A 23,190-nucleotide genomic window follows, 5' to 3' on the forward strand; every position below is an offset into this window, starting at 1 on the left:
CCGTCTTCTTGTTCTCCGGAACAAAACTCCTTTTATAATTTCCTCTATTTTTACGTTTGACAGATGGGTTCTTTTCAAATGTTTGGCTAGATATGGTATACAAATACAACATTTTTAGTTCAAATCTGTTTAAATAGTAAATAGTCTGAGGTGATACCCGGTTCTGTTGCTCCCTTCAGTATAGTTCGTTTGTTCTCCTCTTAGGATATTACGGAAAGAAGTTACGGAAGTTTGCGGTATCCGATTTGCTCTATTTTTTGAGATGCGTGGTATTAGAAGAATCCTGATGGACGGCGTTGAACAAAGAGCAACAATATTGATCACAATATATACGCGAACGGAGGTCTTAGTGGAATGTACGTTGTGTTTCAAAGGTTTTCTTCCATTTAACTCCACTATTAAACATAGTGGAATTAAATGGAAGAAAACCTTTGAAACATTAATATTGATCAATGATACTCCATATAATTATCACAGATCCTAGCTGTCGGAATCGTACAAGGATATATCTTCACATTCAACGAGAATTTAAAAAGATGCTACCCGTAGCATGCATCCAGTCAGTCGAGATTTAGCGTAGTTTGGATTTACTTCATTTCCAACCAAGTATTTTTTTGAAAATTACTCTTGGTAATAAGAGACGGCAATTCATAGGTACACCTAAAACTATATGTCTGTGCGATGATGTCGTATTTGATACCATCGTATATATAAGAAAAACATCCGTCTTCTCAAGCTTAAATAAATCCAGGACATTGTCGTTTGGAAGTTGATTAATATATAGGAACTCAACGGTTTGTTACTTTTTCTGTAAAAATGGACAAATTGATACGAGCCGCTGATATTTGAAAATTGCTGTTCGATTGGATCAATACTACGTTTTAGTCACATTCGTTTCGGAGAACCTATTACGCCAAGCTCTTTGAATAGAGGAAATATGCTAGCGGAGCATGTCTGCTTCCATTCACGAACAATAGATACAAAGTTGGCCACATCTAGCGAGTCATAGCTGTAGGTATAATTTGTTCACTGGTCTACCAACTTCTTCGGCCAGGGTTTCATTGGTTTCGAATTCATCGGAGCTTTTCAAAATCAAGAACTTATATCTCGTTGGTGCAGGAGACGCCAGCTGCTAAAGGTTTATTCAAAATGGTCTCCACGGGAATGCGCTGTTTTCAAATATCCAATCAAATCTTGTTTGGAAATCCGGACGTCTTGTATAGTGTGTAATTTTACTAAATTTTGGATTGTCTTTGAACATTATTAGTTTCTTGTTCGAGGGACATGTGCAATTTCTTTTTCTCACTATTATCACCGAACATGTCATGATCTTTTACTTTTACTTTACGAACATCAGGATCACATTGAGCTATGCGGAGGCATGGGAGCTATACTTCTTAAATCCCTCTCCTCGCGACAGTGAATCGGAATATATTGGGTTAAATATATATGGCATATGGCACGTTCCGTATGTAGCGGCGGCAACAGTCCAGCCGGCGCGGTCATCGGGATAGAACCAAATCCGATCGCATATCGGTTCCTCATGTGGCATGTAGCATATCCTGCAACTCATTGATGTAGGCACCAATTAACAGAGAGTTGGCATCCGATGAACGCTGTCCTATTCTAAAATGATTAACCAGATCGTGAAACTGACCGTGTACAAACCTTTGCCAAACATTTTACCTCTTGTCTTTTTGACACCTTATCCAATACTTCGTTCGCCTCGTCTTTCACAGTTGTTTGCTTTTTGCAGTTCCAAGACCATCGTGGATGATTTCCTGTATGCTCTCAAGACCCCCATGCCAGTGATATTGTCCGAAAATGGGCACAAATAAATCGTTTGAGCTGGATGTATTTTTCCAGTAAACACTATTAACAATATTTGTTATTTTTCTTGACCTGAAAAACAGTTTTCACTACCAGGTAATCGCTAACACTAATAAAGTTACAAATAATTTTTTACCCTCGTGAACGGATGTGGTTTTAGTAAATGCTGTTACTAGTAAAGAGAAAAAAACTAAGAAAAACTTCTCCCAATCGCATTGCGCGCATCAAATGATTGTCATTTGGTTCAGCCCGAGCACTGAAAACAGATGAAATACGAATGATGAACTGCTGTGATTTGGAATGATGATTATCAACGCCATCGTTTACTTTTTCGAGTGCAATCAATTCCTTTACAGTTATGTTTATCATTTGAAAATCGACAACCTGTTCATTCCAATTCAAATATGAAGTCATTCGATCTTGAATTCACTATTTTTTGAATGATTGCCATTCGAAATCGTCAACATCGAGTTTTTAGGCCGTTCATATGATAAATCATACGCTATATTGCAATCATTTTTGTTCAGTGTAGATGTCAATTAGCTTAAAAATTACTATCCCTCACATTAACGACGTGACAGTAAAACGATAAAAGGTAACCAAAACATTTCACAACTACACGTGCAAACCTTTCGCTTCTCGCATGCCTCTCGTGTGGTCTGCCGTTCTTCAGTAATCACACTAGCTACATCGCACTCCTAGCGCAGTTTGTTACAATCGTGCTCCTCGCAAAGCAACAAAGTTTGAGGTTGTGTATTTTTCGGTATACTCAGAAAAAAATCTGTGCGGAAAAATGGCTCTACATGTTCCGAAAGCACCCGGTTTCGCTTCTATGCTGAAGGAAGGCGCTCGTGTAAGTATGAAACATAGGCCGCTCACAAAATTGGACGGTTTTTCTTTGGAAATCAATCTTGTTGCCGAATCTTAATATGGGGGTGGTGACTCACGTGAGATTTGCTTTCCTTTTAGGCATATTCCGGATTGGAAGAAGCAGTTTATCGTAACATTAATGCATGCAAGGAGTTTGCGTCATCGGTCCGTTCAGCGTATGGCCCGAACGGTATGAACAAGATGATCATTAATCACATTGAGAAGCAGTTTGTTACTTCCGATGCTGGGACTATCATGCGGGAGCTTGATGTTGAGCATCCGGCAGCAAAGCTGATGATTCAGGCTAGTCAGATGCAAGAAGCGGAGGTGGGTGATGGTACAAACTTTGTGGTGATTTTCTGCGGAGCGTTGTTGGCGGAAGCGGAAGAATTATGCCGGTTGGGAGTGACCACCAGTGATATAACGGAGGGGTACGAAAAAGCACTGGATAAGGCATTGGAAATTCTACCGAAACTGGTCTGCTACCAGATTAACGACTATCGAAATCAGGAACAGGTGAAAGAAGCGATCAAAGCTTCCATCATGTCCAAGCAGTTGGGATATGAAGAATTTATTTCTGATTTGATAGCTAAGGCCTGTGTCTCAATTCTACCGGAAAAGACTACGTTCAATGTGGATAATGTACGCGTCTGTAAAATACTAGGTAGTGGGCTACACACTTCGGAGGTTGTTCACGGCATGGTCTTCAAACGGTTTGTAGAAGGGGAAGTGAGTTCGGCCACTAATGCTAAGATTGCACTGTATTCCTGCCCGGTTGATATTATCCAGACAGAAACTAAAGGCACTGTTCTGATTAAAAGCGCAGAAGAGCTGAAAAATTTCAGCAAGGGAGAAGAGAATCTTCTAGAATCCCAGATCAAGGCGATTGCGGACACCGGAGCAAAGGTAATCGTTGCCGGAGCAAAATTCGGGGATATGGCACTACACTATATGAACAAATACGGTTTGATGGCAGTTCGTCTGAACTCCAAATTCGATTTGCGTCGTCTTAGTAAAGCGGTCAACGGAACCGTCTTACCTCGTCTGACTCCACCGAGTTCAGAAGAGCTTGGATTCTGCGACAACGTTTTTGTAAACGAACTTGGTGATACGTCAGTTTGTATATTTAAATCTGAAGGCGCCGACAGTCGCATCGCTACTATTGTAATTCGTGGTTCTACCGATAATTATATGGATGATATCGAACGCGCCATTGACGATGGAGTCAACACGTTCAAAGGTCTAACTCGTGATGGTCGATTCTTACCGGGTGCGGGTGCTGTTGAAATTGAACTCGCTCAGCAACTAGCTGAATACGCTGATACTCTGCCAGGGTTGGACCAATATGCGGTTCGTAAGTTCGCCAGCGCCTTAGAAGCTTTTCCTAAAGCTTTGGCAGAAAACACCGGTATTAATGCAACGGAAGTAGTCAATAAGCTGTATCTTGCCCACAAGGAAGGCAAGAAAAATGAAGGGTTTGATATCGATGCCGAGCAACCCTCGACGATTGACGTTACGGGAACCAAAATCTTCGATTTGTTCCAGACAAAATACTGGAGCTTAAAGTACGCTGTCGGAGCTGCCTGCACGATTTTGAAGGTTGATCAGATTATCATGGCAAAACGAGCTGGAGGACCGAAACCACGGCAGGGAGGAGCCAACAGTGATGACGAGTCATAAACTGTTACTGGGTCATCGAACTAACACACTAATATTAACCAATATGATTAGCGTTGCAGGGCACGAATCATTCTTATCCTGTGTTTCCGTTTTTAAGTAATGTTTCGAAATATCATTTAAATCGCACAGAACTACATGCTTCATTTCACGCTAAATCTGCATCAGCTGTTTAATATAAAATTCATCCAAACTACCAGACACTATGAAATGACTATTTTGGATTACGGCAGATTTGGATCGAGCTCGCCGAAACAGAGTGAATATCACTTCCACACTGCCCATAATCGTAAGTCAGTCCCTTGTTCTATAGGATTCCCTATCTACATGGGACTGACTTGCGATTACAGGCAGCACAGCACTCGTAAACTTAGGACTCTTCTTGTCGCTGCTAATTCACTAATTTCCTTTTCGCTCGTCACCGATTCATGTTCTTCGTTTGACTAGCGAATTCCGCTCGTTCGCTGTACGCGCATCGATCGAGCCAGTATTCTGTACACAGACGGTATATCAACGGTGTCTTGCTACGCTACTTGGGGCTGGCAAGCTTGTATATAAACAACTTCGTTTCGAAATGTGGAATATCACCCCCGTTGTTTTTCCGCATAGTTCACCAGCCTATTGTTACAGAAGTATCCAGCAGATATAAGCGAACACGATGCTGGATCTCCTGGTGACTTCCCTAGTTTTGGCAGCAAAACTAGCTTCTGGTGCATCCATCTACCCGGGAAGGCGACTTCCCTTAGGCATTTCTGTAGGACTATCCTGAACATGTCCGGAAATGCCAGCATCACAGTCTTCAGATACGTTAGAGATACCGTCCGAAACGGGAGTTTCTTAACTTTGAGTCCTCGCCGCTGTTAGAAGCTGCTCGTTGGAGACTCGACTGTCACCGACATTTTTACCATCTGAATTGACGTATGGGGTAGGCTACCATGCAGGTAGATCATGATTCAGGGATAGACCACCGACTATAGTCTTCAGTTTGTCAGCGTACATTTCAGCTGGTGTCGTTCGACCCTTGATCTTGGTAAACACTGCAAGATACATGTTGTTCCAGGAATCGGTGTCTGCTGCTTTGCACAGCTCTTTGTAGCGGATGTGAAGTTGTTCAGCATTATATCACATTTAATACTAGCCTCAGTTCTTATTCTCTGAAAGCGCATTCTGGCTTTTAGGCACTGAGGTTGCTAAAGTTTTTGTTTCACCAATAGGCCGGACGGCGCAAAATGTTATTTCGATGATGGATTCCCGACCGATTTTACGGAATGTGCTAGCGGAACCTTTGTTGCACAGCCTTACTTTTACCTTCGCCTGCGCTTTCAAACAGCTACATACGAATACGCCGTTTACTTGGATTGCCGCCATCGCTACACTATCCACAACCCAGTTACCGCAATCGGGAGGAACACGAGACGACTTTTTTTACAATGGAGAAGACGTTTACGTCCTAACCCAGTACACGTGCTATTGGTAGGTGTTCAAGCTACCACACGGGGTGTACTGGGGGCGTGTCGGGCTCAACCAGGGGGCCATACCGACTAAACTCTATTGGGCTCCGCCATCTATCCCCAGGAACTACCTTTCGGCATTACTTCTGGGGGGATGGCCGTACTTATCGCATGCTCTCACTCGTGCCTGACATTCGCACTCACTCACGCCCTACATTCCTCTGCCACGCCTCGAGGTGTCAGTAGCGATAGGTACCGGCAATATACTCTACGTTACGACCCTCCCATCTCGGCATGGGCAGACCATACCTCCGTCTATCATCCGCCAATTCACTCGCTCTATCGCCATGCATCGATGTGACTATCGCGGTTGCTACCGCTGTGCCACCCTTGCCTCAGCATGAGCAAACCATTCATTCATTTCTCTACACATAACCCATTCCGCTCTAGCTAACCAAACCCGAATTAGTCATACTCCTCGCCTGCTGCTCCGCGCCATGTTCTCTGCAACCTGCAGGTAATCTGAGTGATAGCAGTCGAGACTGCGTTCCATTTCTCCACCGCTTGGCACATCCCCTGCACAAGGGTATCAGGGGTTGTGTCCCAGCCGCAGACGTCTAGCATAGCTCCTCTTTCGACGTCGAAGCGGGGACATGCGAATAGTATGTGCTCCGCAGTTCCGTCAACACCTGGGCCGACTGGGGCCTCAGCGTGCCCAAACCTGTGGAGGTACTGTCGGAAACAGCCATGGCCTGACAGGAATTGTGTCAGATGGAAGTGAGCTTCCCCATGGGGTCTTCCCACCCAGCTCGATATGTTAGGTATCAGCCGGTGGGTCCGCCTACCTCTCGAGGAGTTATCCCATTCGCGCTGCCATCTGGCGACCGAGGTCACCCTGGCACGCTGACGGACTCCCCTATTGCCCCGCAATTCAAAACAATCTTCGTCCTCCCAGATGACCAGCCCGACTGGCATCATACCTGCTATCACGCAGGATGCATCGTGTGATACCGTGCGGTAGGCAGATATCACTCTGAGACACATCAAGCGGTAGGTGCTCTCCAATTTGCGACGGTAATTGGTTACTTACAGTGCCCTCGCCCAGGACGGTCCACCGTACCGACACCTGCCAGTAGCCTACGTCTACTGGCGCACACCTTGGAGCTGTTGGACATCATCCTCGATAATGCCGCAACAGCCGTCGAAGCCTTCTTGCACGCATAGTCGACATGGCTGCCGAAGGTCAGCTTGTCATCTATGATGGCCCCAAGAATCTTCAGACTCCGCTTTAAAGTTATCTCGACTTCTCCCGCTTGGATAACTGCTTGTTGTACCGAATTACGGTTATTAACAACAACCACCTCCGTCTTGTGATGGGCGAGCTCTAGGCCTCTCGCGCTCATCCATTCCGCCACTATGCTTACCTCGGAGATTGACTCCCCGTAGACCGCCAGGGTGACATCATCGGCGAAACCGACGATTTTCACACCCGGAGGGAACTTTAGTCTCAGAACTCCGTCATACATAAGGTTCCATAATACTGGGCCCAGGATTGAACCTTGCGGGACTCCTGCGGTAATAGGAACACTTCGCTGACCGGCATCGGTCTCGTATAATAGTACACGGTTCTGGAAATAGCTTTCCAAGATCCGGTACAGGCCCACCGGCAGACCAAGCCGGTGTAACGAGAGCGCGATGGCATCCCAGCTTGCGCTGTTGAATGCGTTCTACACATCAAGTGTCACTAACGCACAATATCGAATACCTCGCCTTTTCCGTTGGATCGCTATCTCGGCAGTCCTTACCACCACTGAGTTGATAGTGTCCACCGTGGACTTTCCCTTTCGAAAACCGAACTGATTACTTGACAGGCCCTCCGTACCTTCTGCGTATGGAGTTAGCCTGTTGAGGATAATCCTCTCAAGCAATTTGCCCGTCGTGTCGATCAGACAGATTGGTCTGTACGCCGATGGGTCACCAGGCGGCTTCCCGGCCTTCGGCAACAGTACTTTTCCATCCATCCGGAAAACGGCACTCGTCAAGGCATCTCTGCTTAGCCAACCTGAACATGTTCGGGTTCGCCATGATTGCTGTCTTGAGAGCGCTGTTTGGAACTCCATCAGGCCCTGGAGCTTTGTTCGCCGCTAGAGAATCAGCTACTGCAAGTAGCTCTTCATTCGTCACCGGGGCCACCGTGTCGTCTGTACCCACCGTGCCTTGCGGCGCCGGAGGCCAGGGACTTATGGCTCGGGACGGGAAGAGTACTTCGATAATTCTCGCCAACCGTTCTGGCGACCGTTCGGGGGGTGAGGAGCCCCCTTTGGTCTTTGCCATGACGATCCTGTAGGCATCACCCCACGGATTCACGTTGGCCTCCTCGCACAAATTGTCAAAACACGCTCTCTTGATGGCCTTATTAAGGGCCGATTTCGCAGCACGAAACACTTCACAGCGATCCACTCTAACTTCCTCAGTGCGGGCTCGCTGCATCCTACGTCTAGCTTGTAGGCAAGCTGATCGTAGGGCTGCGATCTCTGCACTCCACCAATATACCGAACGTCTGCCATTTCTTGGCAGGGTTTTGTTCGGCATAGTGGCGTCGCACGCGCGTGATGGAACAGCTACCAGCGCATCCCCGCTTAGACTGTCGGTGTTGACCTCCAGTCCCAGGGCCGCGGTGAAAACTTCGCTGTCGAAGTGATTGGTCTTCCACCCGCGTACCTGACAGGGATTACCCGCCCTCGGATGCTGCACACCATAGTTGATCCTGAAGTGTATTGTTAGGTGATCACTATGGGTGTAGCCCTCGTCTACCCTCCAGTCCATGTCTGGAACCAGACTAGGACTGGCAAACGTTACGTCAATCCACGACTCGACCCCATTCCTACGGAATGTGCTAGCGGAACCATCATTGATTAGCACTGCGTCGAGTTTCGCAAGCGCCTCCAGAAGCGCTTCGCCCCTACTATTTGTACAGCGGCTGCCCCACTTCACTGCCCAAGCGTTGAAGTCATCCGCTATGACAAACGGCTTCCGACCCACCTTGTCAGACGAAAGCCTATCGATCATCTGGTTGAACTGTTCTATTGGCCACATAGGTGGGGCATAGCAGCTACAATAGAACACACCATTGATCTTGGCAATCGTGACACCCTCCGCAGAGGACTGTACTGCCTCCTGAACCGGGAACCGTCCCGTTGTACAGATTGCCGCCATCCTGGACCCGTCCGCCACCCAGTTGCCGTTATCGGCAGGGACGTTGTACGGGTCGGATAGGAGGGCGACATCTGTCCCCGACTCCGATACCGACTGCCACAGCAGCTGCTGAGCGGGTGCTTCCTCTTTCCTGCCTCCCCGAAGGGATACGCAGGTCCGCCCATAACATGGTTGCGGCCCTGCTTCTTACTAGCGCAGATGAGACACTTGGGTGCCCTCTCGCATTTCAGCGCCTTGTGTGCCTCCTCGCCGCAGCGACGACACAATTTCCTCCTGTCTGGGCCCTTACAGTCGTATGACTTGTGGCCTGGCTCCAGACATTTAAAACACCGGTCCACTGAAGGCGGCTGGAATATGCCAACTGGGCATACTGACCATGCGATCTTCAATTTCCCTTTATCGGTTATTTTTTGGCTTCCGCGATCGGTAGCTTGAAGTAAGCTACCTGCGTGCCAAGCATCCGCTCCCTGATACGTACAGAGTTCTAATCGATCTCAACACCGCACTGCTCCTTAACGGCCGAGACGACGTCCTCTGCGTTTGTGATCTCGTCCAGTTACTTACACTGGAGAGTCACTTCCGCTCCCAGCGACCTCACCTGAGCGCCGTTTCCCAAGACCTCTTGGACCAGCCTCCTATACGTCACTCCGCTGAATTGTGCACCACGCTTCAGCACCAAGATCATTTCGCCATCTTTGGTGCGTCTGACACTTCGCACATCCTGTCCTAAATTCGATAGGCTTTCGGCCGCCCGCATCGATTTTAGGATCTCAGCATAGCTACCCTCGTTGGTTTTCACCAGCAGGGCCTCTCCTCTGTCTCTCGCCTTCTTTTTCTTCGCGGGTCGATGTGCGTTCGACTTCCGCTTCCTACTGACCACCTGCCATTCGCCATCTTCTGCCGATGGCGCCGGCTGACTGGTGCCAGGTTGCTCCGCATTTTGCGTCCGATTGGCGACTTTCGCCTTTTTAGGCTGAGAAGTTGCTTTCTCGGGTCGCCGCCCTGTGGGATCCTTCGCACCCGGATCCGCGCCTTCCAAACGACGTTTGGTCTTACTGGTTGCACGTCGTTTGGCGTTGCTCCGCGCGCCTACACTAGGCCTAGGCCGCTTCGCAGTCTTACCCTCCATCAAGCGTTTGGTGGCCGATAAAGCGAAATCTATCGCCTCCTGCGCCATCGTCGCTTCGCCGTGGAAGGAGAAGGCCTTGGTTTGGATACCGCTATCGGCCTTCTCTCTTCCCGGCAACCTCTCTATGTAGGCTACTTGTTCTTGTCTTGCGACTCGAACAGCCTGGCGAAGCACCTGCAGGTTCTGTTTAAGCTCCTTGCTGATGTTATTCTTCCCGCTTGTGAATTCGATAATACTATCCAGCTGCTTGACCACCTCCTGCATCGCGGGTAGTGGTCCGCCAAGCGTCCTGGTAGTATTATCTCCTACCACAACCATTTCTCCTTCGGTGCTGTTGTTTACAGCCACCTTCGCTCCATTGTCAGCCCCTGTCGGGGGAGACCTCGCCAGACCCCCTTTGGCAAAGGGGTTCAGCGCCGTAATCGTTTCCTCCTCCTCATTACATACTTTTTTATTATTTCTAAAAAGACTCATATTCAATCCCATGAGTTGCGCGAGAAAATAGGTCAGCCACGCCAGAGCTCCGCATTAACGTGGTAAGAGACGCTTACTGTGGGGGGTGCCCAGGTACCCCACAGGCTCCGTTAACGATCGGGCATCTTTTTCAACCCCCCCCCCCCCCCCCCCCCCGATCATTCATCCCTCGGTACGGGTCGCTTCACGCCTTGGACTTGGGGTTATCCCGTTTGGTGGGCCCATATCACCGGAACGGGAGATCCGTAGCGCTATTGTATGCCGGCCACTACACGGACCCCCTTCCCTGTCAGCATACGGCCATAGTCCCAACGAGTTGGCTACCCGAACATTCCTATGGCTACTCGTATCCCAGCCGGCTCCGCGGGGAGGTAGAGATAGGAGTTCCTGGGCAAGAGGCTAAGGACCACTGTGGCTAACCATAGGGTCTATATTGCGCATTGCCCACGCATTTGCCAGCCACACGAGACGACTGCAATAATTGCAACGTCACTCTTCGTTTCTGTTGTCGACTGCCACAACAGTCGTCGTGCATTGTCGTAATAATTGATGCTGGGTTCGAATTTTTATACGCGGGACATTTGAAACCCGTGGTCGTGTAGTCGTTTCTTCCAGTTTTTAGATCATGCACCTTGGTTACTTCGTGCTTTCTCTAGCAACGTGCTCCTTTCGTCCGCATTTTCCCTTGCAGTTCCTTGCCTGATATCCAATGCCCAAACATCTGAGCAGATGTCTCTACATCTGCTCAACGAGCTCACCGACCATTCGACTTTCGGTCTCCGCGTTAGCTTGTCGGTAACGTCCACCGGTAGTCGAATCGCAGCCGCTTAAGTGGTTCCATACACCTATATTTCACTTCTCGATAAGTGCATCACTCTGAGGACGGCTCCTTTTAATGATGTCCTCTCTCAATTTCTTCAGCTACGGGTCCTCTTTCACTCCATTTAGACGAGCCGCGTACGATATCACGATCGTTACGGCGACGATCCTTTTCTCTCCCGAGGAAACTCACAATTTTCTTTCTTCTTCTGTTTCCTCTTTTCTTCTTTCTGTTGCCTTTTTTTTCGTTTAACCTGTTAGCTCCACGGTTCTTTCCAACGTGCCTCTGATCTCTGTTGGACACCAATTCGCTCTTCGGTTTCTTAGGATCTTCTTGTGAGTATTGACTTTTCGTTGTCTCCTCAGTTTCGGCCATTGCGTGCTCCGAGACTTCCTTCATAACTTTTTCATTCCATTCAGCATATATCAAGGGCACTTTCTGCTCGCATTCAGCTGTTGTTAAGCAGATTCAATGATCGGCACTAGCTGCTAGATCTTTGTATGCTTGTGGTTTACGAAATTTTACAGCTCGTTGAAATAGCTGTTTCAGTCTAGGTGGTGTCATTATGTGATCTCGGAGTGAACACTCGATTCAGGAACACCACCTCACAGAGAACAGACATATAAGCTAGAACAAACTTTCCAGAAAAACCTGTGTAAACATTTAAATAAAAATACGTTGAAAATCACCATCGCATACAGGTTCGCATGCATAAGTCACCATTGTATCCAAGTTTGCACACCAGTCCCGTGTAGCGATTGCTGGCCGATCGAAGCGCCGGCCAGTGGCAAGTTTATAAAGTTATATAAGGCAAGTTTATTATAGACTTTCGATAAAAGAGATTATAACTACTAGAGGTCGCATGTCGCTGTTAACACTGAAAATTTATCATCTCGCTCTTACATATGCTAGGCCCATTTGTTTGACACATATTGCCCCGGGTACACACATGTCAAAGTAACGGCATACAATATGCTGGAGCGAGACCCCATGTTTCAGTCCGTGAATACATGGAGACAGTAGCGCTTTGTTCCTCTAGTAGTTATAATCTCTTATTTCGATTCCCTACAGATGGTAACAAAACGACGCGTATTTACGGCCATTTTCTTCACTAGATGAAAACCAGTGTTTGGGTTGCTGTGACCAATTAGCCGAAAACCGGTTTTCAACGAAAACCGGTTTTCATCCAGGTGAAGAAATTGGTCGTTAGTGTATTTATTTGATTTTCATAAATATTTGTGTTATGTTGCGTGGATCTTACCAGACTTTTTATCACTTTTATTATTCCTTTTGTCTTGTTTTCTCTATGATTATTGATTGTTTTGATTCGAAATTCCACAAACATTTAATTTAGCACTAGAATAATGGTGTTAAGAAAAAGATAATTTACCCTTTATACACAGCGAAGTGTCAAAAATTGCAGCCAAACGGAGCCATGGGCGTTGAAGGAAGCAGACTATCGCGTGCTTGCTGTGTGCGAGAGAAGTATTCTGCGTTCAATACTCGGCGGCACAGAAAATGGAGGGTAGCGCAGGTTCCTGAACCATCATACTGCCACTCTACGCATAATTGTCTCATGTGTACACGCAGAAAAATAATTTTTAATGTCAAATAATATGAGGGTTGAAATAATAAATTTACCAAGTTGTTCTGTGTTCAATAAAAAATACATGTTTATATAAATAAAATAATTGTTGAAATAATTCTGAAGAATTTATTGTATCAAACATGGAAAATAGTTGGACCAACAAAATTATTTATTGATTTTATCATAACAACAATCGAAACAACAAACAACTTTGTTGAATCAATGAGCTCGTTTTGTTGAATAAAACCAACGACATAAAACTAATAAAATATTTGGATCAATGCATGTCAAATGTTCAATACAAAAAACATTTTTGTTAAATCAAATAATATCTTTTATTGTTTTAAACATAACAAATATTTGAATCAATGCATAGCAAATATTGAAGCAAAACCAATTTTATTGTATATAAAATATGCCTATTCTTTAATAGGAACCAAAGCCCAACTGTCATGGTGACAAATTTAGAACAAACCATTACTCGCTGACAACAGATAACATCAGTACAATAGAACCTCACAAAGTGAATACTTGCCATTGACTTATTGGCCTTTCTCTAAAAACAGGCTACAAACGCATTAATTTTACGCAGTCAAATCATTCTGGAACCGCTTCGGAATCCTGAATCGATGCAGTATGGCCCAGTCAAACCCATTCCGGGATCGGTTAGGAATTCTGAATGGATTCATTATGAGTTCCAGCTTAAAGGCAACAACCGATTCCGACTCAATCGTTTGTTGCATTTGAGCGAGAATCCATAAGGGATTCCAAACCTGTTCCGGAGTAGGTTTGCTTGGAATGAAATGAAATTTTATTACATGCAGCGCATACGATTCCAATCACCGTCCCTTTATGTAGTACCTTTGGCCGTGCACGTGGTTTATTCCAGATATGCGCTATAATGTAGTGCTTCAGAGTCTCGGCTTTTCTAAAAAGATTGCAGAAGGCGCACGAATACGCTGTGTTTTCCTGTTGGACCAGAGATGGTGAAGTACAGGAAACTACCCTCTCGAACGGGTATTATTTATCTCTGGTGCGGTGACGTGTTTTCAGTTCTGCGATAGTCGTTTTTAAGCCACACAGGGTGTTTTGGTTGAGTCCTGGAATAGAGGAAGGCACCATAAAACGCACCGTGTGCATTCGACTCAATTTATTCACTAACCTTTGTGCGACATCATGATTTTTTTCAAGCTGCACTTGCGCCCTTCGAGTCCGGAAAATCTGAGCACTATAAGAATTTATCGAAATCTGAATTCCCTGATTTAAAAATAGCGAATTTCTCCAGCATTGACGCACGTGGAAAAAGTTTTCTTCTTCGTAGCAACTTTTATTTTTTATTTGTTTCAATTCAACAAGGACTGTTGATGTAATGCATTCAGTCCTTTTGAATCAATTAGCTGCATGCTTTTGTTAGAATCACTGATTTGTTTGGAACAAACAATAATTTTGTCGATCTTCGAAAAGCACAGATAACAAAACTTGTAAGATTGATTCAAAGGATATTTTTGGTTGATCTAACCAAAAAATTAAGTTTGGTTTAATAAATTCCTTGGTTCACATTAAAGAATTTTTATCGATTAAAAATGAAGAAATAATTTATAGAATCAAACATGCACAATTCTTTTGCGTGTATTTGGAATCCCATAGCACATAGGACAGTTATGCTTATAGTGGCAGTATAGCCACTGAGAACTGACATACAAGTTAAGTTTTCAACTTGTGTAAGAAATAAAACTGTCGCTTTGAAATGACAACAGCAAGTAGTAACTTGCCACTAGCCGGCGCTACGATTGGCCAGTTAGCTACACGGGGCTTGCCTGCAAACTTGGATACAATGCTGAATCACGCATGCGAACCTGTATGCGATGGGTGATTTTCATCGTATTTTCATTTAAATGTTTACACAGGTTTTTAGGGAAAGTTTGATCTAGCTTATATGTCTGTTCTCTGTAGTATAGCTGCACGCAGAAAAAAAATTTGTAGGTTCAATAAAAATTTGGATTAAGTTCAATAAATAAAATTATTGGTCGGGAGACAATAAATTTACTTATTGAATTCAATAAAATTTATTCATTGTTTCAATAAAAAAATATTGCTCCATTTTTTAATATTTTATTGAAATTAAAACAAAATTACTGAAATTAAAAATGTTTTTATTGAAACCAAACATTTATTGTTGTTGCAATAAAAAAATATTTTCAGACCAATAAGTTTGTTGTTTGAAGTTATAAACAATAAATGATAGGATTCAATAACACATATTTCTGATTTAAATATGCTTAATTTTTCTGCGTGTGTATCAAGTATATACAAATTTTGGAAGACTGAAAAAACACGGCCAACTATTGCGAATTTTACCCCCAAATAGACTCACAGCAAAATAATTTTGTCGCACGAAAATATTCTTACACCGAATCTACCATAGTTTGGTTGTTGCGGTGGCTAACAAAAACAACATTTAACGCCCTCTCGAGGATTGTGCATAACATATTCGGTTTGTTTATTTGCTATTGCCCGTGCACTTTAACGTGAGAATATTTATTTTGCTGCTTTCAAAATGTGCACGAATGGACACTATCTACAGACGAAAGGGGCAATACAGTAGGCTGAACATGTAGTGTGAATGCGGGAAGACAGACCAACTAAAGTTATGCTCAGCAGAGAACCTGGATGAGGTCGTCGACTTCGGAGTAGAGTCCGCACAAGCTGGCTATTGGTCCAAGATTGAACACCCTGTAAATCTAAAATACATTAAAGTTTTCGGCATCTTGTGCTGAAACTTTCAGCTGATGAAAATTCCGCCAAATTTTGCTGAAAGCGACAACCAAATATTGATGTGTAGAATTCAGCAAAGTTTCGCTGAAACAAATTTTGTGTGTATTCAAATACGCATGAAACGCCCTTATGAAATGTTGACCTAGATCAAAGACATCCATGGGTTTGTTTTGAAAAGTTTCGTTATTTAAACAAAAAAATATTCACCAAACATCAAAGAAAAGTAGTTTTATAATGGAACCAGGAAACTCGAAACAAAATAATTCCATTAAGACTAATAATTCTGTATTCTTAGGTAACATTCCGTTTTTTTCTTCTTATTTTGCCGTCAGTGATAATGCTAGTTTACCATAGATACAATTGAAATGCATCCCACAACTGCGTCTGTTGTACCACCAACGCATTTATCAAAGTCTGATCCTGGTTGGATTGATTTAGGATTAGGTTATCAGATCCGCATACCGGCCATAGCCGAAGAAGGCAATACTTCTGAACAGGTTCAACTTGAGGATGTATGCGTTAAACCACAACCAGCCAAACCACCAGAAGTGGAATCATCGATTTTCTACTTTGTGGAAACACGTAATCTGGACGAGCCAAGTTGTGTTGATTTGAAAATCAAACTACAGCCGGACGCCGTAACCAAGAAACAGGTGGAGTCGCTGGAGGATTTCATTCACAAGTGCAACTTTTGTGTCAGTCGTTTCTCGATAATGGAGCAACTTAGGAGACATTTGTTGCGCCATGCAAAGATTGAGTGCAGTCAATGTAGCGAAAAGTTCCACAATTCTTTCGAGCGAGACTGGCATTTGAGGCGATTCCATGGGGAAGATGCAGCATTTGATAAAGTTATCGGAATTCATCACTTCTGCCGGTGCTGTCAACTTAGCTTCCCCACGAAACAAGAAATATGCACGCACCTGCAAAAGTGCCACCAGGTTTACGTCGAACAGGAACTGCAAAAACAGTTCGAAAGTTCGGAAAACGTTCTTCACTACTCTAGTGTTGCCGTCCACTATCAAGACACAGATTCAATTCGTTGTGTGTACTGCAACCAGATTTTCAAAACTTCCGACACACTGGCAGAACATTTCCGAACCAAGCACATGAGCACTCCGTCCGAGTGCAACTACTGTCCGGAAACGTTCAGCGCATTAGCTCTGCTGAGGAGACATAAGAAAGAGGTTCATGGAGTGGTGTCGAACGCGAACCACAAACCGACACGATGCAAACCGCCCTACTGAGAAAGATTGTGTGTGCGTTAAAATTGTAAAAATATACTTGACTCATTATTTCTAAACAGTAAAAAATATTTTATATTATTGATGACTTTTTAAAATTCTATTCTACTTAAATGTCGTTTGATTTTGCTGCTATTACCGATAATGCAATCCGTCGTAATGCAGAACAAGGCTGTAATTTTACAGAACGTGTTGGATGGACAAAAGCTGTGATTATTTTAGATAAAATAGTGATTATCACTACGACTGAAAAAAATTGTGAAATATGCCTTACATTAACGATATATTTTGCAACATGATTCATTTATAATACCACGGGAATAAATGCCTTACACATAAAACAACAATCACAGAGGTTGAATAAATAGTAAGATGGAAAAACCACACCGGTAAGTGGGGGACACATGCGCATAATCCACCATTCCACCACAAATAAATGAATTCCGAACCTTACAGGTGTTATGAAATAGTCAACTTTAGCGAGATGGTCTCTCTACAATTAGTATTAAATACGTTATGCTTACGGATGTACAGATGGCTCTACTCGAACACTAGTGCAATCGAAGTAAACGGTAGCACCGGACAAGATGGTTCCAATTGCAGTGCAGCAGCCATGCAGTCAGCTGATGCTGTGTAATCGCCTAGACTTTCCATCACCCTACCTAGAAGAAACCTGCGAATATCAAACAGTTATACCCATTGTATGTCGTGAAATATCGCAAAAAATCCCGCACCAGATTTTAGGGCAGTTGGGGTCAATACGAGCGGCATCCTTCAGAGTTTTCTCCGCAAGCCTTGGTTCACCCAGGGTCAGATGAGCTTCACCCAAAGCTCGTAAAGCATCGGTGTGATAGGGATTGGCACAGACTGCATTCTGGAAGCTTTGTTTAGCTTCGGCCCACTGTTGCTGGTAGACGTGTATTTGGCCGCGCTAATTATGAAGAGAACCGTTTTACTGTTAAGTCACATCCAGACAATTGGAGTCGTCATCTTACCATGTACATCACTTGGTGGGAAACTGGATTAATCAAGCATGCCTCTTGAATGCAGTTGATTGCTTCGTTGGGTTGTTCTATGGCAAGATAAACGTCGGCTAACAGCAGCCAAATTTTGAACTGTATCGTCCAAGCCTTTTGTGGTCCAGGACGGGGATTAAACGAGCTTAGGGAGCTGGCTGCTTCACTAAGAGCATGTTCAATACGAGAGGCTGCCAATGAGGCTGCGTGGATGGAATCTGTAGAATAAAATCAATGATAATCTGGTGCATGCAATATTTTCCAACCCCTCTTCAAGTATACTTACTGGAATCTTTGTCCGACATTTGTGAAGACTGCATCTGCAGCACGCTTCGCGTGTCGGAATGTTTTTCGTTGTCGTGCTCCATTCCATTGGCGGCATTGGCTAGCTGTACTTCGTACACTTCCCGCCAGATAGACAACATTCGTTGAACAGTCTCGAGTGCGGTTTCCACGTCCTTCAGGTAGAGCTCTAGGTGGGCTTTGACATGTAAGAGATTCAGATTATCTGGAAACTCTTCGGTGGCATCTTGTACAACGGCCAGCGCTTCCTTTGGGCGCCGATTCGCAGTGAGCAAAAGTGCGAACAGGTGTAAACTAGAGGCATGTTCAGCTCGAAGTGAAAGGGCGTTGGTGATGTGAAGCAGAGCCTCTGAGATGTTGTAATTGAAAGCATGCTGGCAAGCTAGGTAGTACTCCGAGAGATGATCATTCGGGTCTTGAAGGACGGCTCGTTCCAGTGCTTCATATGCAAGCTTGTTGAACTGATCTTTCTCAGAGACGAGATTTGAAGAAACAGCAACTTGTTGCAAGCCTATTCCAACATATAGCTGGGCTCGAGAGCGTCTCAATCCCTTAACTTCTTTGCTAAGAGCTTCCTCGGCGAAGGCTAAACCTTCCTTAATTTGATCCAAGTGCTCGTAGCACAATCTCGCAGCCATCAGACAGCTAAGACTGTCTTGCGGTTCCAACTTCGAATGCTCCTTCAACGCACAAACAGCATGCTTGTATCGCCCCATGGCAATCAAACACGTTGCATACTGCTTCCACACGTGGCTTTCGCCGAAAGAAAATTTCAACGCCTTCTCCAACGAATCATGAAGATAGCCTGCCTGATTCCAACGAACAGTGGCCAGGGTCAGCAAATCGTATATGGCTGTTGCGTTTCCCAACGAGTGCAACCTTGCTTCCCTGAACTCAGGACTCTGCGAGAGAACAGCATCTCTAACGGCCAATGATTCAGCTACCAAAAGCAGTAAAATTGTTTCCTCGTGTTGATTTTTTGGAATGAATTGTTGCCTGGCGGAATACTTTTTTGGTTCCCACAACCGCTTGCTTGCAGAGCTGGCAGCGTTCAAATTAGTCGGTGGCGTATAAATGGTTCCAGATACTCCCCGCAACAAGACTTCTGCCAATTGCCTAGCTAAGGTCAACCTAAGTGTCTGTGTGGCTTTCGTTTCCACTGCGTTCAACATTACTCGATAACGATCGATAGCATTCTGCAACTTACCAGTTTTTATCAGCACAATCGGAGCTCGCTGCAAACCCGTTTCTAACACCGCACCCATGCTTCGAACCTCGTTTTGATAGTTATTATCCTGACCCTGGAGATACAGTATACCCAAATCTGCAGCTCGCTCAAAACAAGTGATCATTTCCGTTTCCTGTTCCGCTTGCTTATATTTCGAAGGTGCCTTTGCACCCTTCTTCTCCAGACACATGCCTTTGATGGCATACGATTCCGCCAAAATCCGAATGCTTCGCCTGAAATTAAGCGACCACTGAATGCTTTGTGTACAATTTAACTGTTTACTTACGGTGATAAATGTTTCTCCGATAGTGTGTTCAGTTCGGCTAGCACAAAGTTCTGTAACGATTCATCGTATTGTCCACATGCGTAGAACAGCTTCGCCAACAGCAAGTGAGCATCTAACGCAATGCCTGCCTTCTTTCCGCTTTCACCAATTACTGAATTCAGGTAGCGCTTGGCTTCTGAAAGTCCCAGTTTGGCCTTGTGAAAATTGTCTTCCACCGGAGGGTGCTCTTCGAGGTATCTCTCCAACTTTCCTTCACCCATTAGGAAGTTTGCCAGACTTTCTTCGGTAGCAAAGGGTAACATTTCAATTACAAAACAATTCCAACTATTGTAAAATAAAGCTAAAAATGACTCACCAACTTGAGGGTAACCTGCTTTCAGTTCGTCTGCCAGCTCGGTCACTCGTTGCCATTTACCCTCGCCACGACACTGCTCGATAGTAGTCTCAAGCTTCGTCACCTGATTCCGGTTACGTCCGGTCATTGTTTGTTTGAGGCTAACTTTCGAAAGCGACTAGTTATTTCTAATTGAGCGAAATAGTTTTTTCACTTCAACTGCTTTGCACAATCTGATTATAAAACACTTTCAACACCCACCTCTTTTTTGTTGTTTTTCAAAAACATCAATTTTGTGGATATGGGATCGGACTTAATCTTGGCGTTTCGAAACTATTTGAAACCAAAATGATGAAATCGAAAGGTGATAACATTTATGTCGGATCTGGAACCAGCCAGAATTCCAGTTCATTTCAGGCTGAACTTTACTGGGACGTCGAAGTGTAAATTTTCTTAACTCTGTGAGATATTATTTTTGCGCATTTTTCTTCGTCGTTGACATTCTGGAAAATGCGTTAAACATATACTATTCGTTCATAACTAAAATCAATCCACTTTTTGACGTACAAATGGTATTCTCAAAAATGCGTGAAACATAGTCATAAAATGGGTTGTCTATAGATTTAAGCGCGATTCAGACGATACATCAGCTTCCGTCAACGTCAACGGAACGTCACCGTTCCATCAGGATAAATTCTCGACAAACATGTGATTACGGCCTAAAAGCCAACTGTCAAAATTCACTTTGAATGGAAATTCCGGACAAACCGTTACGCGCCAATCACAGATGTTAGTAGTAAACGAAAGAAAAACGTTTTCTCTTTCATAAACTGTTGTGAACTGTGTTCGATTAGTAACGGTTTGTCCGGAATTTCCATTGAAAGTGGATTTTGACAGTTGGCTTTTAGGCCGTAATCATATGTTTGTCGAGAATTAAATACGTTTCTCTTGCGCCCGTTCACACGTGCCGTACGTCAAAACGTTCCGTGCCATTAATTTTGTGTGTGAATGGCTCCATTTAACTGCATGTAACTTATCCTGACGGAACGGTGACGTTCCGTTGACGTTGACGGAAGCTGATGTATCGTCTGAGTCGTCCTTTAACATCAACGGTACGGAACGTTTTGACGTACGGTACGTGTGGACGGGTACATGTGAAACACTTTTACGGCCAATTTCTTTACTTGGATGAAAACCGGTTTTGGTTGAAAACCGGTTTTCGGCTAATTGATCACCAGCAACCTGAAAACAGGTTTTCAGCGAAAACCGGTTTTCATATACACGCAGAATTTTATTTATGCATCGATAGCATACTTTTCTATCTGCCTCTCGTTTCTTCTGCTGTAAATTTTATGCATTAGACATATTCGGTCTATCCACTCATTGAATGCTTATTAGAAGTTTATGCATGAAAATGCATAAAAATCACAGCAGAAGAAAAGAAACGGAAATAAAAAGTATGCTAATTATGCATATTTTTGTTTCTCAGTGTAGTGAAGAAATTGGCCGTTAACTTATCCTAACGGAACGGTGACGTTCCTTTGACGTTGGCGGATGCCGATGTATCGTCTGAATCGTGCTTTATCCGAGTTTGGTAATGGCCAGGTAATCTTTCGACTTTAGAATCAGACGCCTTTCCGCTGTCCCCAGTATAGTGAGCGTCGAAACAAAATATTTAATGACAGTGAGATTCCTCCACGTTGTTTAGCTCTGAATTTTGTCCTTTCGCGGAAATTTTTATGTTCTTTAGACGTTTTGCACAATTAGAAAGGTGGGTAAATAACATATTTTATAGATTTGGTTTAAGCTATATTCGCTTCATAAGCTAAAGTATTAAAACTAGCTGAAGTTAGTGGTGAAACCAGAAAAAAAACATTGCTCAGAGTTTTCATGTTTAATATATTTGTAGATCGAATATGAACTACGTTTGCCAACTTCTTTTTGAAGCAGCTACGGAAGGAACCCCGTTCAACCGTAGAATCTATAGTAAAATGAGTGCAATGGAACGTGTCGTTTCCAACAACGCAGCAGCTGAGCAACAATTGGAATCGATCAAAGAGGAGTTAAAAGCCTATAAGAACGAGAAAGCTTCTCGACGAGTTGAAGAGCTTAAAGCAGAAAATGACATTTTGAGACAACAGGTTGAAGCTGCTCGCCAAAAACTGATCGAACTGGAAACAAAAAATGGTAAACTGCAGATTCCAATACCTGAGCAAATTTCTATTGACATTACACCTCTTGTGAAGATTGAACCTAAACAGGAAAACTCGTCCTCCGCTGCTCAGCGTGAGAATGACGGTAAACCTCCAAAAGAAAAGAAGCCGAAAAAGGAAAAACCTACGGGAGACTCAAAACCAGCTGGTAATACAGCGTCCGAAGAACCTCCGGTCGACGTAGGTAGACTAGATATGCGAGTTGGAAAGATAGTAGACGTATCGCGTCATCCGGATGCCGACAGTTTATATGTCGAAAAAATTGACTGCGGCGAAGCTGCTCCACGAACTGTTATATCCGGATTGGTCAAATTTGTTCCTATCGAACAAATGCAAAATCGCCTGGTCGTGGTTTTATGTAACCTTAAACCGGCCAAAATGCGAGGAATACTGTCTGAAGCGATGGTGATGTGCGCTTCATCTCCTGAAATGGTTGAGATTCTTTCCCCACCGGAAGGGTCCGTTCCGGGAGATTTAGTTCATGTGGAAGGTTATACTCGTATGCCCGATACCGTGTTGAATCCGAAAAAGAAGATTTTCGAAACCGTTGCGCCTGATCTGCACACAAACGAACAATTGGTTGCGTGCTACAAGCAGGGCGCTTTTATGGTCCCTAATAAGGGAGTAGTTAAGGCTCAAACGTTGAAGAATGTCAACGTAAAATGAAACCCGTCTGCTAAGTGACGATGAATAGCTGCGGCAATTTTTTGTCTTAGAAATATATACGTTTTTTGCAGAA

General features: G+C 44.3%; 4 protein-coding genes across 5 annotated transcripts; 3 read left to right on the forward strand and 1 right to left on the reverse strand.

Moving 5' to 3' along the window:
- The first annotated feature begins 2,486 nt into the window (after positions 1 to 2,486).
- On the forward strand, positions 2,487 to 4,588 carry LOC131695540 (T-complex protein 1 subunit theta-like). The gene is made up of 2 exons (XM_058984066.1): positions 2,487 to 2,683; positions 2,800 to 4,588. Exons 1-2 carry the CDS (start codon positions 2,624 to 2,626, stop codon positions 4,378 to 4,380), a joined length of 1,641 nt encoding a protein of 546 aa, XP_058840049.1. The 5' UTR covers positions 2,487 to 2,623; the 3' UTR covers positions 4,381 to 4,588.
- An 11,396-nt stretch (positions 4,589 to 15,984) lies between these two features.
- On the forward strand, positions 15,985 to 17,123 carry LOC131695543 (zinc finger protein 26-like). The gene is made up of 2 exons (XM_058984069.1): positions 15,985 to 16,125; positions 16,185 to 17,123. Exons 1-2 carry the CDS (start codon positions 16,065 to 16,067, stop codon positions 17,072 to 17,074), a joined length of 951 nt encoding a protein of 316 aa, XP_058840052.1. The 5' UTR covers positions 15,985 to 16,064; the 3' UTR covers positions 17,075 to 17,123.
- A 216-nt stretch (positions 17,124 to 17,339) lies between these two features.
- On the reverse strand, positions 17,340 to 20,541 carry LOC131695539 (tetratricopeptide repeat protein 7B-like). 2 transcript variants are annotated; one of them, XM_058984065.1, is made up of 7 exons: positions 20,260 to 20,541; positions 19,905 to 20,184; positions 18,374 to 19,851; positions 18,067 to 18,305; positions 17,806 to 18,002; positions 17,596 to 17,744; positions 17,340 to 17,520 (listed from the first exon to the last, which is right to left on the reverse strand). In XM_058984065.1, exons 1-6 carry the CDS (start codon positions 20,384 to 20,386, stop codon positions 17,612 to 17,614), a joined length of 2,454 nt encoding a protein of 817 aa, XP_058840048.1. In that variant the 5' UTR covers positions 20,387 to 20,541; the 3' UTR covers positions 17,340 to 17,520; positions 17,596 to 17,611. The 2 variants fall into 2 exon arrangements, with proteins under 2 accessions (XP_058840048.1, XP_058840047.1); XM_058984064.1 differs by having other exon boundaries at positions 17,340 to 17,744.
- Positions 20,542 to 21,873: 1,332 nt separating this feature from the next.
- On the forward strand, positions 21,874 to 23,190 carry LOC131695542 (aminoacyl tRNA synthase complex-interacting multifunctional protein 1-like). The gene is made up of 2 exons (XM_058984068.1): positions 21,874 to 22,009; positions 22,148 to 23,190. Exons 1-2 carry the CDS (start codon positions 21,978 to 21,980, stop codon positions 23,115 to 23,117), a joined length of 1,002 nt encoding a protein of 333 aa, XP_058840051.1. The 5' UTR covers positions 21,874 to 21,977; the 3' UTR covers positions 23,118 to 23,190.

This window comes from Topomyia yanbarensis, unplaced genomic scaffold (assembly GCF_030247195.1).
Source record: "Topomyia yanbarensis strain Yona2022 unplaced genomic scaffold, ASM3024719v1 HiC_scaffold_41, whole genome shotgun sequence".
Taxonomy (NCBI): domain Eukaryota; kingdom Metazoa; phylum Arthropoda; class Insecta; order Diptera; family Culicidae; genus Topomyia; species Topomyia yanbarensis.

Bases quoted from the DNA above. Each gene is read 5' to 3' on its own strand.
- LOC131695542 (XM_058984068.1), top strand. From the start codon at position 21,978: ATGTTCTTTAGACGTTTTGCACAATTAGAAAG. The intron at 22,010-22,147 runs GTGGGTAAATAA...ATATATTTGTAG, and splicing joins CGTTTTGCACAATTAGAAAG to ATCGAATATGAACTACGTTT.
- LOC131695543 (XM_058984069.1), top strand. From the start codon at position 16,065: ATGGAACCAGGAAACTCGAAACAAAATAATTCCATTAAGACTAATAAT. The intron at 16,126-16,184 runs GTAACATTCCGT...AGTTTACCATAG, and splicing joins TAATAATTCTGTATTCTTAG to ATACAATTGAAATGCATCCC.
- LOC131695540 (XM_058984066.1), top strand. From the start codon at position 2,624: ATGGCTCTACATGTTCCGAAAGCACCCGGTTTCGCTTCTATGCTGAAG. The intron at 2,684-2,799 runs GTAAGTATGAAA...CTTTCCTTTTAG, and splicing joins TGCTGAAGGAAGGCGCTCGT to GCATATTCCGGATTGGAAGA.
- LOC131695539 (XM_058984065.1), bottom strand. From the start codon at position 20,386: ATGACCGGACGTAACCGGAATCAGGTGACGAAGCTTGAGACTACTATC. The intron at 20,185-20,259 runs GTGAGTCATTTT...TTGCTACCGAAG, and splicing joins AGCAGGTTACCCTCAAGTTG to AAAGTCTGGCAAACTTCCTA. The intron at 19,852-19,904 runs GTAAGTAAACAG...GCTTAATTTCAG, and splicing joins TCGGAGAAACATTTATCACC to GCGAAGCATTCGGATTTTGG.